At 40.4% G+C, this 24,744-nt stretch overlaps 2 protein-coding genes across 6 annotated transcripts in view; one reads left to right on the top strand and one right to left on the bottom strand.

The window, feature by feature from the left end:
- exd3 (exonuclease 3'-5' domain containing 3) overlaps positions 1-9,481 on the bottom strand; it is a 52,010-nt gene extending 42,529 nt beyond the window's left edge. For 2 of the 4 annotated variants that reach the window (XM_026174104.1, XM_026174100.1), the window contains exons 1-2: positions 6,346-6,689; positions 2,983-3,042 (exon numbers count right to left, since the gene is read on the bottom strand). In XM_026174104.1, the coding sequence (XP_026029889.1) occupies positions 2,983-3,010 (28 nt within the window). In that variant the 5' untranslated portion in view covers positions 3,011-3,042; positions 6,346-6,689. Of the gene's footprint in view, positions 1-2,982; positions 3,043-6,345; positions 6,690-9,090 lie in introns of those variants that run through there. The other 2 variants (XM_026174103.1, XM_026174102.1) reach the window with 2 other exon arrangements.
- On the top strand, positions 5,481-24,097 carry cdc37l1 (cell division cycle 37-like 1). Of its 2 annotated transcripts, none has more exons than XM_026174108.1 (8): positions 5,481-6,113; positions 8,544-8,786; positions 11,628-11,921; positions 12,013-12,106; positions 13,332-13,447; positions 17,070-17,192; positions 17,361-17,525; positions 20,799-24,097. In XM_026174108.1, exons 2-8 carry the CDS (start codon positions 8,682-8,684, stop codon positions 20,913-20,915), a joined length of 1,014 nt encoding a protein of 337 aa, XP_026029893.1. In that variant the 5' UTR covers positions 5,481-6,113; positions 8,544-8,681; the 3' UTR covers positions 20,916-24,097. The 2 variants fall into 2 exon arrangements, with proteins under 2 accessions (XP_026029893.1, XP_026029894.1); XM_026174109.1 differs by lacking the exon at positions 5,481-6,113 and adding an exon at positions 7,373-7,456.
- Positions 24,098-24,744: the final 647 nt, after the last annotated feature.

The raw sequence follows: 24,744 nt of genomic DNA, 5'->3' as shown, positions 1-24,744 counted from the left end.
CTCACATAATTCTTAACTTGGCAGTAACATGATCCACTAGAAAATACTGTTACAAGAGGCATAGCAGAGCAGCCATAACGTCAAACATTATTTCTTTAACAGGCACAGCAGAGCAGCCATAACATCGGATTAACAGCTGAGGCTGGTTGGACAGTAGAGGAACCGAGCATTAGCTCTGCATTCCAGCTGAATGTGCAGCCAAAATACTCCAGAGAAGACTCTCGAAGCACATTTTAGGAATGCCATGGTGGGTACGAGAGCTTGGAAACAAGAGAAGCTGTGAGCATGCGTGTGTGTTTTACAATTTGTGTCTGCCTGTGCGTGTGTTCCACGGAGCATTCCCAAAAACTCCAGCTTCTTTCTCTGTCACTCATGCTGTGTGGCCTCCACCGTATCTGCCCCCACCGCCGCAACCCTTCTTCCTTCCCAGGGCTACTTTTCCTGTTCTCCTCTCCCTCCCTGCACCAGTCTCTCTTGATTTTGTCTCGGATTTCCCCAGGAAAAGGCTATGCGCTGGTCATGGTGTAAAAAATACAGCCTTCCTGATGCATAGCCTGGGAAAGCAGACGAAAAGACCTCTCCCTCCTCTCTCTGAGCTGGCCTCTTTCTTTGCTGCACCTCTCCTGGTGTGACACTTTTTGCCTATTATGTTCCCCGTTAAAGATGAATTTTACATTCATCTTCCTGCAGCGGCCCTTTTAGTAGAGCTTGTTTTTGTTTTCTCCCCTCAATCAATCAACATTTCCTTTCAATTCTCCAGCTTCTCTTAATAAACTCACGCTAAATTAGTGAATTTGCAATTCACTAAATTGCAGCAATACTGGTATAATAATATTGCCTAATTTTATCTCACTTTTATGTTGACTCTATTTGGATTTCTTATTCATGAAAATGCTAGTTGCACTACATCAGTGTATTGCCATGTTTTGATCCACAAAGAGCAAACTTTACATTTGTTTTAGATCATTTCCTAAAATCTATCGGTGTTTTTAATTTAATTCTACTTGACATTAAATTATATTCAGCTACTTGACAAAACTGCTTTTTTATTACCCATGGTGGCTTTGTATGAAATGGATTATGACATGCATAAAAAACAGCATCACAAAAGTCCACTTAACGGTTCTCAACATTTGAAAGGCCGCCGAGTTTCCTTTTCTGTTATGCACCCTGCCCGCGCTCATTCATCCTGCTGCCGAACATGCATAGGGTACGTGCACAGGGACTCACACAAACACCACAACCCACTTCAGTCTCGCTGTTTGTATGAGAAGGGGAGAGAGGAGAGGAATGTTGAGCATGTAGCTTCTTTACACTCTTGGCTAGTGGATGAATGACAGAGCTAGAGGCTCCCCATTCATTATAACATAATAACCCTATCACCACATACAAATACAGAGACACATGCAGAGAACATGCACTCATTCACCCCTTAGAAGGTGACTCGTTTCCTTTCTTTTTTGTGAACGTGAGAAAATCAGAAATTTGGAGGAGAAATTATGCACTTTATCCGAGTGCATCTTTAGAATTTATGTTTATAGGCAGATAAAACTATATCAGTGAAAATTAGACGGTTTTAAATCCACAGACAAGTCTGACTGCATGTTGCCAAGCAGCTGCCAAAATAAAGGAAACACAAAGATCAAGTGTCTAAAAGGGGCATTTGGTGTCATTACAGCCACCAGAACAGTTTCAGTGCGACTTGGCAGTTGCGCAAGTGGCTCAACTTCACTGGAAGGATGCCACAACATTCTTCGACAAGTACTTCTCTTCTTTTGAATTTTGTTGGAGGTGCTGGAAAAGGCTTTCAACAGGTGCTATCACAGAATGGTGAAATGGAGGAGTATATAAGGACTTGAAGAATTTGATGCTTATTAAACCCGTGTTTACACGTTAACTGCCTCTTCGTAATTGACCCACTACAAGCTGATTCCACCAAATATAGAGTGACACATGCCTAAAGGGTAGACAAGTATAACAAGTATAAGATTCAATTCAGGAATGTAATCCTACAAAACTCTGTACTTTTCAGTTATTTAATGGAAAACAATAACTTACTTTGGTGTTTTACACAAGGACATGGGTGATGTTTTTATTAGTAAGGCAGCTGTGAAAATCTTAAAATGTTGCCCTCCTTTGAAATTTCACATTTTCCAATTTGGTCAAATCTGACCCTTTTGGGGGTCTCCCCAATATGAGAAAATGTTTTAAAATATATAGAGGGCTGGGTGACATTTCAATTACTTAGATCACCGAGACTGTGCCTACTGGGGGACAGACGCGAGGTGCCACAGTTAGACAAAGCAGGCTTCAGAGTGTTAAACACTGGGCTTGTGACGTTTGTTCGTCTTATTTTAACACTCTGGAAAGAGCCTCGGACTCCAACCCTGAAAATGTGGAGGAGAAAATGACTGAAAATGACTGAAAATGCTGCATGCGAGAAAATGCTGGGAAGATTGAGCAGCAAACAGAAACTCTAAGAGAACAAAATTTTTTTATTATTTATAATTTTGTGTGGTTTTTGTTGTTTTGTGTTCTTATGTTATGTTAGTTTAAATGTTCAAAATAATAAAAACTTTAATTACAAAAAAAATTTGAACCTTTTGGTGGACTGGTTCTGGCCTTTGGTCCGTATGTATTAAACACCAGGGTTGTTGCAAAAACACAATAACTTTGCGTAAGCTTTTTTGATAGAAGCTTTCCTGTTATTTGTGACCATCAGATTTTTGAAAAAAAGTTATGCTTGAGTAAATGAAACTCAATTAACAAAAATGTTTGAAAAAATAAATTTATTGCAAAGCTCGTGATGTCTTGTTTTTTTAAAGAGCATTCCTCTCTTCCAAATGTACATGTCACTGATGTTAATCAGCTGTGTGTTAGTCTTCATAGCCACCACCAAATCTACAGTTTACCTAAATGGGCTTTTTTGTTTGGAAGAAACCTTAATAGGAGGTCTCTGTGTGAGAAAACTATGGTACAAACCCGAGGCCTCTGGAGTAGTACGGCTCATTTCTGTCTGCAGGATGAGGTGCCGCTATCACTCTGTAGGTGTAGAAAGAAGGAACAACAAAACACACTGTTGAAATATCTCACTGTCACAATAAACGGATATTTTTTGGATAATATGTGTAAACACGGCCATCTTTAGGCAAAGTTTTAATACTATAACATTGTGTGCTTTTTTTGGTTTTTTGTTGAACCATTTATTAATTTGCCCTATGAATCCTGTCTACAGAAGTTTCCAAAGACCCAATGTTAAATTCAGTCTTTAGGCACTTTACTGGCAGCTTATTGCAAAATTACATAATTTGTTCACTTTTTTGTTTTTTAGCTGAATCTATGAAAAATTCCCTAGCCAGAGAAAATCGGCATCTCTCAACATGGTGTGCAGTGTGTCCCTAAAAAAAAGTCACATTCTGAAGAAATATGAAAAAAATAAATAAAAAAAATCTAGCAAAGACTTGACACAGGACCTGAGAGATGCATCTGATCCTTCAGTTGTTCCATTAAGTAATATAAGAAATGCCTCACTGGAAGAGTGGCTGTCAAGAGGCAATTCTTAAGTGAGGGAAACAAGGAAGAAAGGCTGAATTACTCCAGTTCACACAAGAACTGGACTGAATATCAGTGGTAATAGATCTTATAGAGTGATGAATCCACATTTGAAATTACTCGTTCAAATAGTTGTCAGTTTGTACTAGAGATGGCACGATACCACTTTTTTATGTCCGATACCGATACCGATATCATAAATTTGGATATCTGCCGATACCGATATGAATCCGATATAGTGTTTTTTAATCAACAAAACTGTTTTTTAAATATCTTGCTGCATTTTGTATAAGTTCATACTCAAGTTTAAAACAACAACTACACTAAAGCTATTCTGTTATACCTGTATCCAAAAAAAATATTTCATAGTTCAGCAATACTGATCAATCTAATAAACTTAAACCTACACCATCCTCCCTATTCTGGTATTTTAAAGAGTACTTAGCATAAATATTAAGCAACCTAACTAATAGGGTTCCAACTCCCAGCAACAACAAAATAAATAAATAAAAAATAGGGAACCACCCCTCACGCTCCACCTCATGATGCTTAATCGACGTAATCAACCTTAATTTGATGCAGTGTGAAAAAAAATGCACAGAAATCAATTATTTTTCAAGAAATATTAAATAGATTCAACATCTTTCTTCAACAAAATTGCAGACTGCACAGATGGTACCTTCACAAAGGAAAAAGTACTATAGCTTACTAGGGTATATATATTAGACTTAATAGTTACTATATACAGTAATGGACTTCTATTCATTTTGCATCAAATTAAAACTTTGGCTGTCAGATAATTATTGATTAAAAGCTCGACATTTTAAATGACAATAAGAAAAAAAGTATGTTTTTGTGCCCCCTTTTCCCTGTTAATGCCCTATCGGCCCCCCTGGCTAAACTTTGCTAGATCCGCCCCTGCACAGTTACCAGCCGTCAGCTACGTAGAAAAAGATCCTCGAGTAGAAAGTAAAATCTTTCTGGTGCAAAGTGGGCCAAAAGCAAACAAGAGAGACGTACTCCCGACAGAAAAGCCGATCAGCTGATCGTTAAGCAGTTTCATGATTGAAGTAGCAGCAAGAAGAGGCAGTCGCTCCATATATCGTTTGTTAAGCTTAACGCAGGAATGCTTTACAAACATTCAGAGATGGACTTACACACTTGCTTTACTTCTCTCGGGGATAACTTTGTCGGAGATGAAATGCCGGGTTGCTAGCGAAGCTCCACATGCTATCCAGACCACCGACAGGTCCCGCATGCCACAGCTGCTCTATCACGTGATGCATACTGCTCCGACGTGCTAACGTTCTGAGGTGAGTTACGGCGTGTTGCAAGTTTTGTGAGGTGCTTTCGTGATATTTAATGGATCGGATTACATTTTTTATTTTTCTCCGATATCCGATCCAGTAATTTAGGTCAGTATCGGACCGATACCGATACGTAATATCGGATCGGTCCATCTCTAAGTTTGTACAGATGCGGTGAGAACAGAGTACAACAGTGAGTGCCTACAGCAGAAGTGTCCAACTCCAGGCCTTGAGGGCCGGTGTCCTGCAGATTTTAGATGTGTCCTTGATCCAACACGGCTGATTTAAATGGCTAAATTACCTCCTCAACATGTCTTGCAGTTCTCCAGAGGCCTGGTAATGAACTAATCATTTATTTCAGGTGTGCTGACCCAGGGTGATATCTAAAACATGCAGGGCACTGGCCCTCGAGGCCTGGAGTTGGAGACCCCTGGTCTACAGCCTTCTGTAAAACACAGTGGCAAATCCGTCACGGTTTGGGGCTGCACTTCAGCCAGTGGCGTTTTAATGCTTGGAAAGAAAAGCACACAGTGGAAGACTATCAGTTATGGACTGGCCTCCCCAAAGCTCAACATGACTGAAGCAGTGCAAGATCATCTGGACTGAGAAGAGCTTTGAATGTCCTTCAAAAAGCCTAGAGAACTATTCCTGAGGCTTGCCTAAGAAAGTTCAGGCTATGTTGAACAACAAAGGTTGTCAGACCAAATATGGACTTTCAAGCTTGTTAAGAATTATACAAACTCTTATTTTTTCCCCCCTTTCTCCTAGGAAAAACATTAAGATATTACTAGCGGTGAAATAACTGCAGTACTGTATAGTACTAGTACTGCATTTGTATCCATTTGTCCTCAAATTTAAAAAAATAAATGAAAATTTAATAAATACAACAGTACAACAAGGGAAACCTGTGGGAATTGCAGCCTGGGAAAGGGCAAGATGCCATTTGGCAGTGAGTGTGAGTTTAATACTGAGGATGTTTTTTTGTGGGCCTGAAAACCGGTTGTTTCTCCAATGTAAATATCTGCAGGCTCTAGAAGGGGCCTTTGGCACTGACACAGTCAGGGGCAGCAGCATCTATTTTAGACTACAGAGTATGAGAAACGAGATACGGCACCTGCAGTGGAGTCTTTTTTTTTTTTTTTTTAAATTATCTTCTATCCCCACCTCGTGGTGACAGAAAGACCTCCAACTTCCTCTACACTTTCTCTTTAAAAAACAGGATCTCGTGTGGCCCAGTCAAAAAGCACACCCTCTGTAAGTATCTGTGTGAATGCTATTGTTAACCTCTAATAGGTTTATTGTCTAAAAAGGTCAAAAATCAAACGTGAAGAAACTCAGTGTAAGCTAGCTAGCTACATAATCTCAAAGCCAGGCTGTCACGCTGCTCTTCACCACACAGATAACCTTTATTTGTTAAATCGTCGACAAGAAATAAATGTTTATTCAAAACAGTATAACGTTACGTTATCGATACGAATATACTCACCAGTTTTATACAGTTAGCAAACGTCAAGTAAGCCAGCTCGCTTGTAGCTTCGCGTTAATGCATTATAATCAGTTTGTTTGGTCAGCTTGTGGGCCAATTTCGCCCATAAGTTGGTCTTAGGCGGCGCTTCCTTTTAAACTATACATGCATTTGGTGTTTTTTGGCCACATATTCACACACCATAACTGATAAATCATGCCAGAGCTCCAACTACAAACCTGAATATGTAACAGCAGACTCTATGTATACGGAGCTGACTTAAAACGGTACGAGTCCAATAGGTAATGCTGCCTGTAAACTGAAACTAGGGAGAAATATTCCACAACGATTTTCTTGCTCTGTCTTTTCTGTGGGGGTCTGTCCTGGCAGTTTAAAGTACACTACCGCCACCGTCCGGTCACAGTACGCAATTTAACACAAAAAAGAATTAAAACTTTTTGTTCATCTTCCACATAATTAAGTGGCTTAGTTACACAATATAAGCATTTTTTTTTCATTTCTTTTTGCACAAATTTGATGCTTTGATCCATTCTTGCAAATGTCTATGCAAAACAGTCTTCTGTTTACTACATTTTTAAATTGCCCGTAACATGGCAATCAGAATGAGTAGGTAATATTTTTCCTTTTTCTAACCTGTGTAGTGGCTTTTATGTTTTCTGTATCGCAGCAGCGTGGTCTGTCAACAAACTGGAGTAGGGAAGGTATAATAATATGAATCCTGTCTAATCTCTTGCAGTTAACCTTCCACACATATTAATGTGTAACTGCACACTCCTGAAATTGTAGACATTTTCAATCACTGCCATTAATACTCCAGAAGATGCTACACACAATGACGCTGATTTGTTCTTTTCACTGACAAAGAGATAAACTGAGGATTTTAGGGTTTCTTAATTGTTTAAACGTTGAGGTTTGGTCATATATTTGTCGTTATACTGGTCACCAATATTACCTTGTATTTGTACATTGTACTTCGGTTGTTTTTTTTCCACACATTTTCAGTCCAGTTTTTCTATTTGATCATTAGGGGGCGGGGGCTAAGAATTGCGCTGGTAGACACTTAAAAGAAGTGGAGGATCTATTGGTTTTGTGAGGAAATAAAAGATGAGAGGTACGTGTGTTAGCCTAACTATTAGCCTAAAAATCCGTCATCAGTACTTAAGTACTGATGACTGACTTATGATAAAACACGCCTACCATGTTTTGGGTTCCTGCAACTGGTCCGTCGGATTATTGTCTCCCCAGAAACACTTCCCTTGTGCTTTTGGAAATCTGTTTTTTCCTATTTCCGTTGTGTTTTGTGTGATTTTGCAGCGTTTTTCTTATTGCTGGTGTTTTCTTAAGTTGCAGTCCGTTTGGCCTCTCAGGGTCATCCGTGGTAAATAGATAACACAGGATTTTTGCAAAATGATACCAAAGAGCTATTAGCTGAAAACGGCATATTTTGGCGTGGTCTACAGGGTGTCTTTAACAAATCTGAAGAAACTAGACAGGTGAAGGACAAAAAAATCTGCCTACTGCAGATGAACAGGGGGTCTTTGCAAATATTAACCTTTAAATTGATACAGTTCTAATGAACTTGTATTTCTATGTATGTTTACAAATGTTTCAATAAATGACTGAACCCATTTCCAATTTTGCAAGGAAAATGTAAAGAAATGAAGGTACTAAATGTACTATTCAAAATTTACATTTTTTTTTCCTTTGGTAGGGCGTAAGAAATACAAAAACTCAGCCAATATATTGAATAATATTTTTTCCTCAATCACACAATCATTCCTTTCAAATTTATCCAAGCCTCTTTACAGTATCAATGACTTATTAAAGTTTGAATATTGAATAACTTTGATGTCAGAAATAATTGCGGAAACACCCAGATATGTCGTGACCATCTGTACAATTTCCCTTTTTAAAAAAATTGAGTTTCTAGTTAAGAGTAACTTACTTCTGCTATAAGAAAGCATCCTTATAGCAGAATTTACTGGAACGCAACAGAATTCAGTAGAAAAACTTCTGAGTGCTTCACGTCATTAAAGTTGCTCCCCACGTGTCCCTTGCGTCACCACTTAAAAAAAAAAAAGGGGGACGTAGCCAGAACACGGTGGTGGTTGTTGTTGTTACACTATCATCCACAGGAGCAGGAGTGATTTTTTTTGATGCATCATATCCCCTTTTCTGTTCTGTTGGCTGTCACACAGGTATTTAGATCCCACATAAATCTCGTGAGGCGGCTGAATATAAAGAGCAACACTGTCTGTGGCTCCTCAAACACGGCTAGCATTAGCTAGCGGGTCTCACTGTCACAGCAGAGCTAACCAGCTAGTTGCTTAGCAGTTATGGAGTGGCTGGGCAACGGAGACTCACTTCACCACAGCGAAGAGCCCAGCAGTGAGTCACTTTCAACGGCCGGAGGCTTTAGTGGTCTTTACCCTCACCAAAAGGTAAGGCCTTTAAGTTATCTCATTCAAGATGTGCTTAACGGTATTCTAACAAGCGAATACTGTTGGGGATAGCTGGAGTGTGCATGTTATAACATTTTCTGTTATTCTGAAGCACAGTTTCCACCCTACACAACAACGGGATATTTTACCAGTTAGTTTAGTGTTAAATGTCAGTGTTCACGCTGCTAACCCGCAGTTGCCCAATAACTATTGTACTTTAGCTCATGCTTATAGGGTAATCAGATTACTCGCTGCGTCATTATCTTGTCAGTACACCACTGAAATCAGGGTTGGGAAGAAATACCCCCTAGGTGGGATGGTTGATGGGATCAGAGGCCATAACGGGAAGTAACAACCCCCCCGACTCAAACATGCGCACACTGACAGCTGTGTGTGATTACTAGCTAGCAGAGAAGGCATGCGACCACTGGTGAAGTGGAAACAAGCGTTTATTTATTTTTAACCCTCATGCTCCACCTTAAGCTAAACGCAGCTTGACTGCGGTCGTGAAAGCTTAAAAGCTAATGAACTACATTTAGTGTGTGATGCAGAGTCATCCCTCAGTTTTTAGGTGATCACCTCATTTACCACTCAGAGAGAGTCATTTCATGGTAAATTGTAAATGGACTATCTCTACTTGAGCACTTATAGAGCTTTATACAACTTGCTTCATTCCTCCACACAAACACTTTTCTTGTACACCTAAGTGCACACACATTCATACTCTGATGAACAGTGTTGGGTAAGTTACTTTAAATTAGTAACTTAGTTACATTACTAGTTCTATCAAAAGTAACTCAGTTACTTCAAGTTACTCTTTACTTTCAGAGTAACTAGTTACTAGGGAAAGTAACTTTGGTTTTACTCAGAATTCTCTTGTTAATGTGTTGCTTCCGTAACTGGATACCCAGCAAGATTGCCAGTCTTCTAGCTTGCTTACTTGCCACAAGTGCACTGTGCCACCTACCAATAGAAAGGAAAAAATAATGTGCACATTTCCACGAGAGAAATCCCACACCTGATTCTATCCTAGCCTGCTTTTTACATCCAACACAAAAACTGCAGTCGTGGTGCGTTCGATTGTACTCAGAACTCGGAAATTCTGCCTTCTGAATAGGAAGATGTAGGTAACACCAGACTGCAGATGAGCTGCATACAGAGCTGGACTGGGACAAAAAAATCCTCCCGGGCATTTTGACTAGAGACTGGCCCACCATTGTAGGAAAAATCATAAAGCCTTTGAATGAAAATAAACGCTGTTGTGACAGTGATGTACACTGTTCTGATGGTATATATGTATCAATCTATCAATTGTTTGTTGCAAGACTCAGATAATTATTTTTTTTAAAAGTGAGACATTTTAAATGAGAATAAGAAAGTATTTCCTTGTGCCCACCTCTCCCTTTTAATGCCCTACATGGACCCCTGGCAACACTTTGCTAGATCCGCACCTGCACAGTTACCAGCTGTCAGCTACCTAAAAAAGGATCCTGGGGTTATTTGTCTCTCAGAAACAGTTCATAACTTCCCTTCAACTCATTCATGTCACCTAAAAGGTAAACCTGTTTCTCCATCACAGCTCTGATGATTCAGTAAGGACATCTCCTGGTTTCGTCTTCATGTTTCCCTCTCACCACATATCCAAACCGACATCATGACCAGCAGCTTTACAGCCATGGCTCCAGCAAACATCAGCTGATAGTAGAAATTAATATTAAATAAATTCTAACAACAGCTGATCAAGCTTAAACATGCTGCTGTTGTTTACCGCGACATCTGCTGGTTTCCTCTTTCTGGCGCAAAGTGAGCGATAAATAAACAAGAGAGAAAAGCCGATCAGCTGATCACTGATCAGTTTCATGATTGAAGTAGAAACAGGACAGGGAGGGTGAGAGGATGAGAGGAGAAGAGGCAGCTGTGCGGCGTAAACACAGAATAACTTCAGCTTTGTGCCTTTTTCATTGTAGCTGAAGTCCGGGACAAACTGTTCCTTTTCACCTCAATAAGAAACCCGTAATATTTTCTCTGAATACCAGACGATTCAGTTTTTTACGAGACGGTTGGCAACTCTAATAATTAACCTTATGAATAAAATAAAGTTCAACATCAGTAACATAGCACCCACCCAGCTGTATAGAAACTCCATCATGCTAGCTAGCATGCAGTACGAAAAAGTCAGCACAACGAAAATAAACTCCAACTAAACTTGGTTCATATCTGACCCAGATGGACTGCAGGTTATAACTTCTTACCTGAAGTTCAGTTCACCTGACACTCTCGGACCAGCGGCCGCTTCGGGTCTCTCCTCTTGCCTCCCTTTTCCTTCATCCACCTGCTGGCCTCCACCACTTGCTAATGTTATTGAATCTGTGGAAGCTCCGCGATAGCCGCCACACGAAGTAACGAATAACGAGCCTATCTAAATCCCAGTAACGAGTAACGCGTTCCTGGTTTTGGCATAATAACTAGTTACCGTGCTCGTTACCACAATAATAACGTAGTTACTGTAACGCGTTACTTAATAACGCGTTAGTCCCAACACTGCTGATGAATCCATGGTAGAGCAATTTGGGGTTCGGTATCTTGCCATGCAGACTGGATTGAACCACCAACCCTCTGGTTAGTAGAAGAACTGATCTACTGCCACCCCAGAAAAGATGTGTTCAGAATAACTTTCTGAGGAATATGTTGCTAAATTTCAAACTTGGCATAAAGATTTTGGGCTTTGATTGAAGTGCAAAACCCCTTGAATTTTATTCATTTATTGTATTGCTAACAAGTGCTAGCTGATTTTTTTTTTTTTTAACAGTAGTCATTTGCTTTCCATTTACCTCAAACCAGCCAACATCATCAAACCTCTGTGATTGTCCCATGGCATCGCTATGCCAAAGTCAGCAGCGCTGTGTGAAGGCCTCGATCGTCTCAAGTTGGAGACTAGCTGAGGCGCAGGATCAGTTATGCTCTTTAGGAGTCCACAGCTCTGAGTCGCTGGAGCAAGAGCGTGCTCGGACTCAGGCCTGCCCCACAGAGCTCACGCACAATGAGGAGGAGTGGCGCCGCAAGGAGAGCTTGCTGGGAGTTCAGGAACCCAGCCGCAGTCCTGTATTTGGAGCTAGTTGGGATGTTTTTGATAAGGCAAGTTTGCCAAACAACATTGCAAAATGAACATATAGAGGGGCTGTGTTCTGTGCCAAGATTTTAAGACTGTGTTTCCTTTCTGTTTCAGAGTATCATCAATGTCCAGCATCAGGCTGCAGAAATGGACCAGGACAAGTGTAAGACATTTCTCCAGAAATACGAACAAGAGCTCAGGCATTTTGGTAAGTGAGCCAAAACGTCATCAATTAGCAAGTCGGTTTGTGGCTTTAACGTTGCTGCAGTTTAGTAGGATTGTTTCTCTGGTGTAAAGGGAAAGGATGTCCTCATTTAGTTTTCATGTGTAAACTCAAATAAGTTTTAAGCTGCCTGCATAGTGACATTCCAACAATTTCATTCCAGGACACACTTCTTTAAATAGATCTTATAAAGTTGGATATTAACTTTGTTGCTTGTCGTCAACGTGATAATAATATCTGAATTATGGATTACGGCCTTGTTTATGTGCTGCTGGGAAACAAGCTTGCTGGCATCACAGCAGTGGTTATCAACACTCACATAAAAAGGAGCATTTCATGCCTAATATGGTTCTTCCTCTGCACACAATGATCTCTGAGTGGTGCCCATTTCAGTCAGAGATGTTACCAGATGATAATGATGAAATAGGGATAAAAATATATAAAGAACAACTCGAGTTAATTATTTTAATGCCAAGTTCAGTCTCAGTGCTCCTGTTTATTTGAAACATTACGGCTGCACAGTAGAGCTCTGAAACTTTAAACTGGATACATTTAAACGTTAGTTGCTACTTTCTCACAGCGCAATAAAGGAGATGTGGAGATTGCTTTAGTTTATCAGCCGATCACAGTGAAATTAATTATTTATTTTTAATGAATAACTGTTTGTGGTGTGTGTTCTGCATTAAAGTAGCTGCATTTCCAGCAGTGTAAAACAGACTTAGCAGGACAGTAGAACCAAGGATAAGAACATTTACACATTTTCTGCCTCAAATGAACAATGAACAAGCTACAAGGGGGGGTGACGGTTTCAGTGTCATGGAATTTTTTTTTTTCCTCAGTCTATATTGGACATTTAGAAGAACCTGTATTACATACCTTGCCATCAACTTTTATCACACCTATAATTTCACTGAACACAGGCTGTATATTTTTGCTTTAGAAGCTTTAATGGATAGTTACATAAGAAATAAGGAACCAAGTTATCAACTGATCAGACAGGTGATGCAAAAATTATGAATTTGCACAGATTTGGATTCACAGGCAGTTTTGTTGTTGTGCTCAGTAGATACTGCATATGCTAACAACAGCAAAGCAGAAAAGAGATCAGTTGTTGACTGCTGTGTTAAAGAAATAACTGCATATATTACTGATATTTAAAAGTCGTAAGTTTCTGTAATCAATCTTGTATTTATTTATTTGTCTTTGTCAGGTATGCTGCGAAGGTGGGATGACAGTCAGCGATTCCTTGCAGCCATGCCTCAGCTTATCTGTGAGGAAACTGCAAACTACTTAATTCTGTGGTGCATGAGTCTACAGCAAGAAGGGGTAATATGCCGACAGAGTAGGCCTGGTGTTACTTTATTGCTTCATTATAGTCAACATCTCATCAAGTGACTAAAAACAGTTTATCCTATAAACAGCATAATGCAGTTTTCGTGTGGGTCATAACTCTGTGGGTCATGTAATTCCCAAATGCTAAAAAACAGAGCCAGGGGAGGTGTCCTGAGTAGTTGATCTGGAAGATAAGTGTAAAGCGTAAGCTAGCTATCTATCGATCGATCTATCAATCGATCGTTATTTTGGCATGAGTTTTGAAGTAATGCATTGCCTCCAATGGACCATGCAAAGTGTAGAGCTCAGCACAAATGAAATGCTGTGGTATGACCGTAAGAGAGCTGTGCATAAACGAATGCTTGGAAACTGAAGCAGTGTTGTGTGGGGGACAGAGTTCCTCCATAGTGAGAGACTGATAAAGATGTATAGAAAATGATTGCATCAGATTATTGGTGCTAAAGGTGATCCTGCAAGCTACTGAATGGGACATAGGATAGTCCTATAGAAGCTTTTTTTCACTATATTGCTCTATATAGAATAATCCAAGGAGGATAGATGTTAATTATTAAAAATCAGTATTTCTAACAATTCTTCAACCAGTGAATTAAAAGGTAACGTAAAAAAAAAAGTAAATTTGGGCCAGTTTCCAGGTAAAGAACTTACAAAGAGGGCCTCTCCTCTCACACGCTCCTGCACACCAAATCTGGAACTACTGTCCATCATGTGTCGTCCTTTTTATCTACCTCGGGAATTTACATCGGTCATTGTAAGTGCCGTTTATATTCCACCACAAGCGGACACGGTCACCGCCTTATGCGAGCTGCATGAGGCACTCACACAGCACCAGACACAACACCGGGACGCTGCGCTTATTGTGACGGGGGACTTTAATAGCGCCAACCTCAAACGCGCAGCGCCGAACTTTTATCAACACATCACCTGCCCCACCAGGGGTGAAAGGACACTGGACCACTGCTACACTACGGTCAAGGACGGCTACAAGGCACAATCCCGCCCCCCGTTTGGCAAATCTGATCACGCCGCCATCTTCCTCATGCCAAAATACAAACAAAGGCTGAAACAGGAAGTTCCGGTTCAGAGGAAGGTCGCGCGCTGGACGGATCAATCGGTGGCCGCGTTACAGGACGCACTCGATGACGCAGACTGGGGCATGTTCAGAAACAGCTCCGACGATGACGTCAACGTGTTTACGGAAGCGGTTGTGGGATTCATCGGGAAACTAGCGGATGATACCGTGGAGACAAAGACTATCACAACGTTTCCCAACCAGAAGCCGTGGGTGGATAAAACCATCCGCGACGCTCTGAGATCCCGCACCGCTGCCTACAACACGGGACTCATGACGGGGGACATGGACCCGTACAAAGCCGCGTCATATAACGTGCGGAGGGCGGTGAAAGAGGCGAAGCAGCGCTACGGGAGGAAACTAGAGTCACAACTCCAACAGAGTGACTCTAGGAGCCTGTGGCGGGGACTAAGGACAATAACGGACTATAAAGCACCAACAACCGGTATGACGAACGCGGCCGTGACTCTGGCAGACGAGCTGAACACTTTCTATGCTCGCTTCGAGGCTGCAGCTAAGGTCTCCAACAATGCTAGTGTTAGCGGCGCTAACGGCTGCAGACAGGAAGATACTGCCAGCACCGGAAACGTGCTCGTCATCTCCGAGCATGAAGTAAGGAGAGCCTTCAAGAGAGTGAACACCAGGAAAGCAGCAGGACCAGACGGCATCCCAGGTCGTATCCTAAGAGACTGCGCATACCAGCTAGCTCCTGTGTTCACTGAGATATTCAACATCTCTTTATCTCAGTCGGTGATCCCCACATGCTTCAAAGAGTCCATCATTGTTCCTGTCCCGAAGAAACCCCACCCTGCTTCTCTCAATGACTATCGCCCTGTAGCCCTCACCTCAGTAGTGATGAAGTGCTTTGAACGCCTGGTCAGAGACTTCATCATTTCTTCACTACCAGACACACTGGACCCACTACAGTTCGCTTACCGTCCAAATCGTTCCACAGACGATGCCATCTCTCATCTCCTCCACACATCACTCACTCACTTGGACACTAGAAGGGGGAATTATGTTAAAATGCTCTTCATAGACTACAGCTCTGCATTTAACACCATAATTCCCTCCACACTCACCACCAAGCTGGAGCATCTGGGACTCAGCTCATCTATGTGTCAGTGGATCTCCAACTTCCTAACTGGCAGACCACAGGCAGTAAGGATGGGCGGACATGTCTCAGCCTCCACCACTCTCAGCACTGGAGCCCCCCAGGGGTGTGTTCTGAGCCCCCTGCTGTACTCTTTGTACACATATGACTGTGTGGCCACTACCAGCTCCACCACCATCATCAAGTTTGCTGACGACACCGTCGTGGTGGGCCTGATCTCTGATAACAACGAGACAGCCTACCTGAAGGAGATTAGGAATCTGGAGAACTGGTGCCAGAGGAACAACCTCCTTCTAAACGTCAGTAAGACAAAGGAGCTGATAGTGGACTTCAGCACTAAGCAGGAGAGGAACTACCAGACCCCCGTCATCAACGAGTGCCCAGTGGAGAGAGTGGACAGCTTCAAATACCTCGGAGTTCACATCACGCAGGACCTGTCATGGTCCTGTCACATCAACACCGTGGTGAAAAAGGCCCGACAGCATCTCTACCACCTCAGACGCTTGAGAGACTTCCAACTGCCCTCCAAGGTGCTCAGGAACTTTTACTCCTGCACCATAGAGAGCATCCTGACGGGAAACATCTTAACCTGGTTCGGAAACAGCACCATGCAGGACAGACGAGCTCTACAGAGGGTTGTGCGATCAGCTGAGCGCACCATCCGCTCCGAGCTCCCTGACCTGCACTCAATCTACAGCAGGCGGTGCTGGACCAAGGCCAGGAAGATCGTGAAGGACCTCAGCCATCCCAACAACAGACTGTTCTCTCTGCTGAGGTCAGGAAAGCGATTCCGCTCCCTGAAGACCAACACAGAGAGACTGAGGAGGAGCTTCTTCCCGCAGGCGATACGGTCTCTCAATCACACCACCACACAGTACTGACCCACACATATGGTTCTTACACACACACTGGACTTTCTGGACTTTGGTTTTGCACAACACTGGTCACTATATTCTTCATTTCCGGTTAATACTTGTACAGCTGCTGTTATTGTGTATATATTTATTTAGATTTAGATTTCTTCATACATTCTTATATAGTTCTATATTGTGTATTTTGTTGTACAGTTATTTTATTTTCAACTTTAATTTATATATTTTATCTTATTCTTCCCAGTTAAATTTACCCTTCATTCTAATTTGTGTTGTACAGTTATTTCATTTTTAACCTTAATTTATATTCTATTCCTTCCTAGTTAAATTTACCCTTTTTAATTTTTCATATTTATTTCCTATCTTATTCATAGCCTTTTCCTTTTTTGTTTTCTTTAGGTCACGAGCAGTTGTCCAAGCATTTCACTACATATTGTACTGTGTATGACTGTGTACGTGACAAATAAATTTGAATTTGAATTTGAATCTGGTGAGAAAACCAAAGACATCACACTAGCTTTTCCTACTTGTGTTCTGCAGAAAGAAGCGTTGATGGAGCAGGTGGCACACCAAGTTGTAGTGATGCAGTTCATCCTGGAGATGGCTTCAAACTCTCAGCAGGACCCTCGAGGCTGCTTCAGACAGTTCTTTCATAAAGCCAAAGTAAGAGAAATTCCTCTTATCATTGATGTGTATGAATGTTGTGCATCTTATTATGGCTTTTATAGTGTTGCATGCTAAAATAATTTGGCTTTGTTTTCTAGAGATAATAATAAAAAGCCATCATATGCTAGCTTTCAGAGTGTCTCAGACATATTGTTGTTTTTCCAGGAAGGACAAGACGTCTACTTAGAGGTCTTCCATACAGAACTTGAGGCCTTCAAACAGAGAGTTAAAGATTACACAGACAAATGTAGAGGTCATTTGTCCAACACTGAACAGCAGAATATCGGCACAAACTGCATACTCGACCCCAAAGAATCAACAGTACCTTCAGTAAGTGCACTTGAGCTTGCACCAGCAAATCTTGTACCTCAATGCAGTTATCACTTACAGAAGTGAGATGGCACTGTTGAGCTTGTTTTGATATAAATAAGAAAGTAACTAGTTTTGGTTTTTCTTGGTGGTGATCATTCCCGAGGGATGTGTCTGTGGTTTCTTTTGTTTGTAAATGATGACAGCACTACAGTGTGGGCACAGCTGCAAAAAGGTAAACTTTACCTTATAACAAGGAGCTGGGCCCCATTGTGTTAATGTTACCTGTAAAATCAGAAGTGGCCAACACATTTGCTGACAGTTGCTATTTGACCTCTTCAGCGCAGCAGAAACCCGAGAGGACATCCTCAGTCTTAGTTTTATCAAATCTGTCAGATCTCATGTATCCATCCTCACTGTAACAGTCATCTGGTTTTCTGTAAAACGGGAGAAACATGTAGTGATATATTGTACATATATTTATTAGTTTTAGATTTAGCCATTTGTATATTTTGCCTGTTTATGTTATTGTATTTTGCACAACTCTGTTGCTTGTGAAGCTCGCACACAAGAATTTCACTCGCATGTGCTGTACCAATGTACCTGCACAGGTGATGTGACAATAAAAGTGATTTGATTTCATTTGAAGTAGTCCGTGTTAAGCAGTTTTATATACTGTAGAGTGCAAAAACATCAAACTACTGTTAGATTATGCTAAGAAAATGCAAAATGGGTGCAGAGGTTTCTTGAAACATGTGCAAACATAAGTGGCAACTCGGTATATAAGGTGAAAACAAGCTTGAAGACGATGTTTGCCTGAACTCGCTCGGGAATAGTTCTCCAGGCTTCTTGGAGGACATTCAGAGCTCTTCTTTGGATGTCGGATTCCTTTTGTTCCATTCTCTGAAGATGATCCCACACTGCTTCAATAATGCTGAGGTCCAGGTTCTGTGTTTAGGTTCACTGATGTGCAGAAAAATGTAGCAGTTGCCAATCTTACCTGATAACACTGCATGATAGATCAAAATCTGACGATGCTTTTCTGTGTTAATATTTCATCAATTTTGACGAGATCTCCAACAGCACTGGCCAAAAAGCATGCCCAAACCATGACAGAGCCTCTGGTATACCTCAGCCTTTTCTACCTATTTGCCTTCCTTAAGAATTGCTGCTTGATCATTTGTGAATCAGCTGAAGGGCCACGTGCATCTGTCAGGGCTTTCTTAAGGATATGACAATATATATTTATATATATTTGGTTATTTTTTTTGTTTGTTTGTCTTTTAAACAGACACTTCTTTTTTTGTCGTCCACTTTTCCAGTTTGCTCTTATTAAGAAGAACTTTGAAAAAAGGACGTTTTCAGATTCAATTTTAATTATGGAAAAATGGGGAAAATCTCCTTAAAATATACTTTAATTAAATTATTTTTTTCTAGTTATATTCCCTTATTTTAAAAAAATACCTATTTCATAAATTATTCCCTCTAAAAACTTATACATTAGCATGTTTGTTTACTAGATGCCTACAATAGATTAACAAAGAATATTTGCACATTTGGAATATAAATCTAAAATTAACGCAGTATATTTTAGCAGAGACCTTTTAAATAAATAAATAAAAAAGAAATATTTCACTGGTGTTTCCAGAACTATTCTAAATCTTACTTCCATCTTTTGTAAAACCCTCTTGGGCAGTAATAATTACAGCTTTCTTTTTGAGCAAGTCACTACAAGCTTTGCACACATGCCTTAGGCAACTTATCCCATTCTCCCTCGCTCATCCTCACTGTTCAGTAGGAAACATCTGTAAACTCACATCTACAGATCTCTGTATAAATTTTTGTATTATGTCTTTATTTTTATTTTTTTGGGGGGGGGCATCAGGTGCACCACCCAGTGACAGTTCAACTAGCCAACGGCAAACACAATAATGGGGTGGCTTTGGGACAAGTTTCTGATTTTATTTAGCTGCATTTATCTCTGTCAGATCTGAGCATTCTGGTTGTCATTGCTGCTGAGAAGCAGGCCCTTAGCATCATGCTGCCACCACCCTGCTTCATGTGCTCAGTCATGCGTTTTGTCTGAGCATGGCTTCCTTCTTCTCACTCTACCCATAAAGGCATAAGTGAAGGTGTGTTGGCAGGGAAGGTCATCCTCCCATCTCTGCTGGGGAGCTTGTGAATTCCTGTTAAGCTATGAGACACAGATTGTAGCTCTGAACTATTTCACACATCACCTGACAGAAGTGCATGTGAGAATAGAAATGTTTCACTGTGTTGATCAAACATTGGTCATCAGTATTTAACCTATGAGCTCCCAAGTCTATCTAATGTCTGATCACACTGATGTGTGACCCCATCTCCCTGACCACTCCCATAGTTGGCTGGTTACTCAGTGTGTGGGAAAAACCGTAATATTAGTAGGAGTCTTGGAGGCTTTAAACTCCCTTTTTTTGACATTGTACTCCTGGGATGACCATTTAAAATGAAAACGAAGAAACTTGTAGAGTAAAAGAGAAAAGGAAAAAGCAGTGTAGGGGTCTTTGTGAAGCACTGTAGATGAAGCTCTGTTATATAAGAAATGTGTTACAGTATGACCAAAAGATCAGTAAAGATGTGTGTCTCACATAAATTAAGTCTTTGATATTGTAAACCGATTACAGACATGTAAAAATATTTGGACTTGTGGAAACGATTTCAATATTCAGAGTAATCCAAGTGTAGAAATTGCTAAAGGGGATATAGCACAGGGTAAATGTGTGGGGTGCAGTACAACAGGCCTTTTTGTAAGACTGAGAGAATGCGCTGTCGCCCCTCTGTTGGCCTCTCAGCTGGACTGGCTGCCAAAACTCAACTCAACTCTAAAGAGGGGGAAAAAGCTTTAGGAGGATGCAGCCTGTTGAAACTGAAACTGGTTGTGCTTTTGGATTGTTACAGCTTTTTCTTCTAACAAGACGTTAGAAGAAAAAGCTGTAACAATCCAAAAGCACAACCAGCTTAACTTAAATTTTGAAATCTGACCATATAATGAATATTACTTACAACACATGTTTGTTTAATGCTAATTTGTTTTAATTGAACAAAATGTGTTGATAAAAATAAAGAACAAATCATTAAAGATAAATATTTAAAATCTCAAACTGCAGTTAAAGAGCCTTTAACTAAGCCACAGTAGACTTATCTCTCAGCTATGTTTGAGTCTAATTTTAATTTTGATTTGCACGCGACCGTGTTCATCTGTGATTGTTTTCTGATTTCTGTTGACCTCTTTGTGTCTTTGCATTTCATCACCAGGTGGCAGAGTTTCCTATGAAGCGCTGTGTAGAAGCTGGACTTTGGACAAGCACAGGGAGGTGGACAAAGGACGACACTACAGAAACGGAAGACATGCGCATGATGGAGACGTCTTAGAGGATTCAGCCCCGCCCCCTGCTTTTCTAATATCACCATCATAACCTCTCCGTTTAGGAACGATCTGAGTTGTTTATACAGCAGACCAGGCTAAAAAAAAAAACAACATCATAGTGCAGGAATAAACAGACATTCAGTCTTTTATGCCACAGTTTTCAGTAGAAAGCCTGCAGAAAGTACGTTTGTGCCAATGGCAAACGTTTCTCTGTGTGGCTGTTAGCATGTCGGCGTGGTTGGCCTCTGGCAAGCGGGTTTGTTGCAGTGTCTTTTGCCAGCTTAAATGCATGTTGTGCCATAACTGTTGTTTTTACAGTTGGAGGTATTGCATTCTTCAAGCTAGGTGTATATCTTTCTCAGAAGAGAGAAATATCCTCACTAAAAAGCAGAACAGAATTCATCCAGACAACACAATGAATACTTAACCAGTAAAGTCTCTGGATAAAAATCACTTTGGTAGCAAATCCACTGCTTAAAGTATGACAGAGGTCAGGGGTCACAAAGAGCACTCTTTAAAAAATCATGTCAAGTCTGAGGAGAGTAACTGATGAAAGTTAGTGTCCTTGCACCCTCTGAAGTACAAGAAGATTCAGTTGGAGCCAAACAGTATTGCAAATCTTGTAACTGCAATGCTGCTGCTCTGGTAAACAGTAACTACTGCAAACAAACAAAAAAAGGTGGGGAGTGCTTTGCGGGTGTGACCTGAATTGTTTGATTTTAATCATGAAGAGGAAAACAAACCTACCTGTGATTAGGAACAAAGCATGTTTGAAATGGAGGGAGAGTTTCTGAGTTATCAATAGAGTGTCATAGGGCTTCAGTTTGTGAGATATGCAGCTTTATTTTACATTTTTAACATTTTCAATGCATAACATACAACCAGAGCTACTGACTTTACGCTAGTGTGCAAAGAGCAGTTACAGTGAATATGAATAATTTCTAAATCTGTAGTGTGATGTAATGTTTTGGTATACCAGCACTCAACATATTCAAAGTCTAAGCCAAGTTAAAGCTCTGAAAGTTCCTATTTTTTGTAGTCAGTTTCTTCTTGTAGGACCCTTTCAGATTGATCTTCATATAAAGAGACTGCACATGAATTTCAGTTCTGTAAGGCTGATTATGGGAGAGGATGAACAATGCAGTATGTGTGGGTGGCAGGGTAGTTGTCTGACTCAGTCCAAATCAGCAGTCAGAATGGATGATTCAGGATGATGGCTTAAGGTGTAATTGTTTTCATTTCTATCATACAGTTGCTCTTTTGTTGCCTGATTGCTTCTTTTTGAGCCAGAAAGGCCATCATGAGTGGTCTGTCTCGTTGCTTTAAATAGGCCAAGAGGATGTGTTAAGCTCATTTCCAGCTCTGTTTGAACTGTTAAACTGGGCCTTGATGCAGCCCGTTAATTTCGTCCCCTTTGTGAAGCAGGAGGTTTCGGCTCTGCTCCTTACAAAGGCCCTTATTGGCTGCTCCTAATTTGAATAGTAGATGGGTGGGGCCTCTGTGTTCACAACTAGAGCCTTATGCCTAAACCTTGTTAAGGGAAAAAAAATGCTTTTATTGATATCAAACAGAGACAAGAGTGGGGGAAAACTTGCTAATGTGAGTATTCAGAGTAGTTGAGCCTCTTTTGGGTATGGTTAATATGCTCATCCAAATTTCTAACATCATGTACAACAGAAAATCATGAAAAACATCATGGGTTCAGGTGATCTGACAACACTCCGATTACACTATACCTGTGGAAATCATTGTGGCCTTAAATCTTTTGCTTTGAACACTGTGTGGTGCGACAGGTTCGGAGGACTAAAGCACATTATAGCTTCGGAACAGTATATGTGATGGGAGAAAGAGGATGGTTTAATTGTTCTGTTTTCCTAGAAGTATTCCTTAGTGTTGTCTGGAGAAGCTTAAACACAGCACAGTTTGTAAAAATAAAAAAGGAAGCCTTTCGTCCGTTAAGAGACATCCATGCTAGTCAGGTGTTATGTGGATAAATTAACTGCAGATAAGTGATTAAAAATCAGTCAAATACAACATAATGCCTACGCTGAGCCGTAATACAAGCTCACCAGATGTTAAATTACAACTGACTATATACTGTGTATTCACAAAAAAGTATTTGTTGTGCACTTAACAGCTTTGGGACTTCCTGTGACAAAAATAAGAGTCTCAGGACGACAGGTGGTGATTAATTTAAGTTGAATTTTGAGTAAAATAGCATGCTTTATAGTATGTGAGTCAGTATAATAATTCTGTGATAATAAAGCACTCAGCTTTTGATGCAAATAATATAATATTACAATGCTGTCTTTTTTAGAAAGGCATAATCAGCCCGGTTTTGGTGTTGAGTGTAATTGTCAATTAACCACAACCGGTTATTGTGCGGATCGTGACGTGAGACGTAAAGAGGACACTACATTACTCGGTAACTAATCGTCAGCTGAGTTTCGCTCCTTTGTCTTGCTCTCATGTAATCAGAGACTGAATTTCAACCCAAACACTTCAAATCCTACCAAAATCTTTTTACATTTGTTTTGTGCATTTTATTTGTGTCTGCTTCGGTGATGCGCCAGAGAATAACTATGCTTTCTTCACCAGCCTGGCATCTGTACTCGTTTCCTGAAACCAAGTTGCAACCAACTGTTTCCTTTCATAAGTGCTTTGTACAGACTTTTGTCTGTGCTGAGTTGGTTGAAGTTCTTCGCTCTGGGATGATCGACACCAGAGCTGAAGGAAAGATGCCTGTGTTGAGGATGTGCAAAAAAGGGCTGAGCTCTCAAAAAAAGACTTTTCACTGTATGTGTGTTTGCAGAAAGGAGCTCTCTGCATCTGAATGTGTCCTGCACTTTATGTTTCTTTTGTAAAACGGACGAATACAAAGGGGTGGGGTGTTGAAAGCTTTTGCTTTGTAATTTTGTCTCATCCTGCGTTCTAAATGTATATCACCTTTCTGTTCTTGGTCAGCAAGAAACAGATTAGAAATTATGAATGCGTTTTTATGAATTGCGTGACATTTTGTTTTTGCTTTTGTATTCGTTTTTTTGTTTGTTTAAGTTTCAACTTTCTTTCACAATGCTTTTCATTATTTAACAAAACATAAACATTGTAGACATTTGCTCAGTAAGACATTTGCTGCAGTGTGTGGATGTAGAAATATCAAGTGTATTAAATACAGTTCAGACTTGGAGCTGCTTCATGATGCATTGATGATTCTGCTTCACAGCTATCGTTGTCATTTATTAATGATCGCTCCCACCCCCACCCTAAAAAGTAGTCTTTTTTTAAGTATATTAAGTAACATACACACACTCAGTGCTGTTAATAAATATATATGTTCTCAGCAGTGAGGTTAGATGTGGACATAATAATAATAATAATGGATTGGATTTATATAGCGCTTTTCAAGGCACCCAAAGCGCTTTACAATACCACTATTCATTCACTCTCACATTCATACATAAGTAGTCTTTGTGGAGCAAAATAAAATATTTAACTACGAAAAATAATTGGCTAAGGCTTGCTGAACTCAGCCTGTGGCCACTGGTGTGTCGACTTCCCAGGTTACAGTGAGCTGTGAGTTTAGTCACTAGCTGCCATCACATTTACACTGACTTGTCCTACAGAGGGAAAAAAAACAACTTCAAATATATAAACACAGTACTTAATGTCTTTTGGGACCTACAGTCGAAAACAGTGGTTAAGTCCTTACAGGGAAGCTCCACTAAGTTTGCACATCATAGTTTGTTGTCAGGTCTTGAGGAGTACTAATATATATGTAAAATCAAATTTTATAAGAGGGAGCTTTGTGAAGTCCAGTAAATATTTAGACAGTCA

This window comes from Astatotilapia calliptera, chromosome 7 (assembly GCF_900246225.1).
Source record: "Astatotilapia calliptera chromosome 7, fAstCal1.2, whole genome shotgun sequence".
Lineage (NCBI taxonomy): Eukaryota > Metazoa > Chordata > Actinopteri > Cichliformes > Cichlidae > Astatotilapia > Astatotilapia calliptera.
Note: the sequence above shows the minus strand (reverse complement) of the source record. Positions and strands in the feature narration are given on the sequence as shown.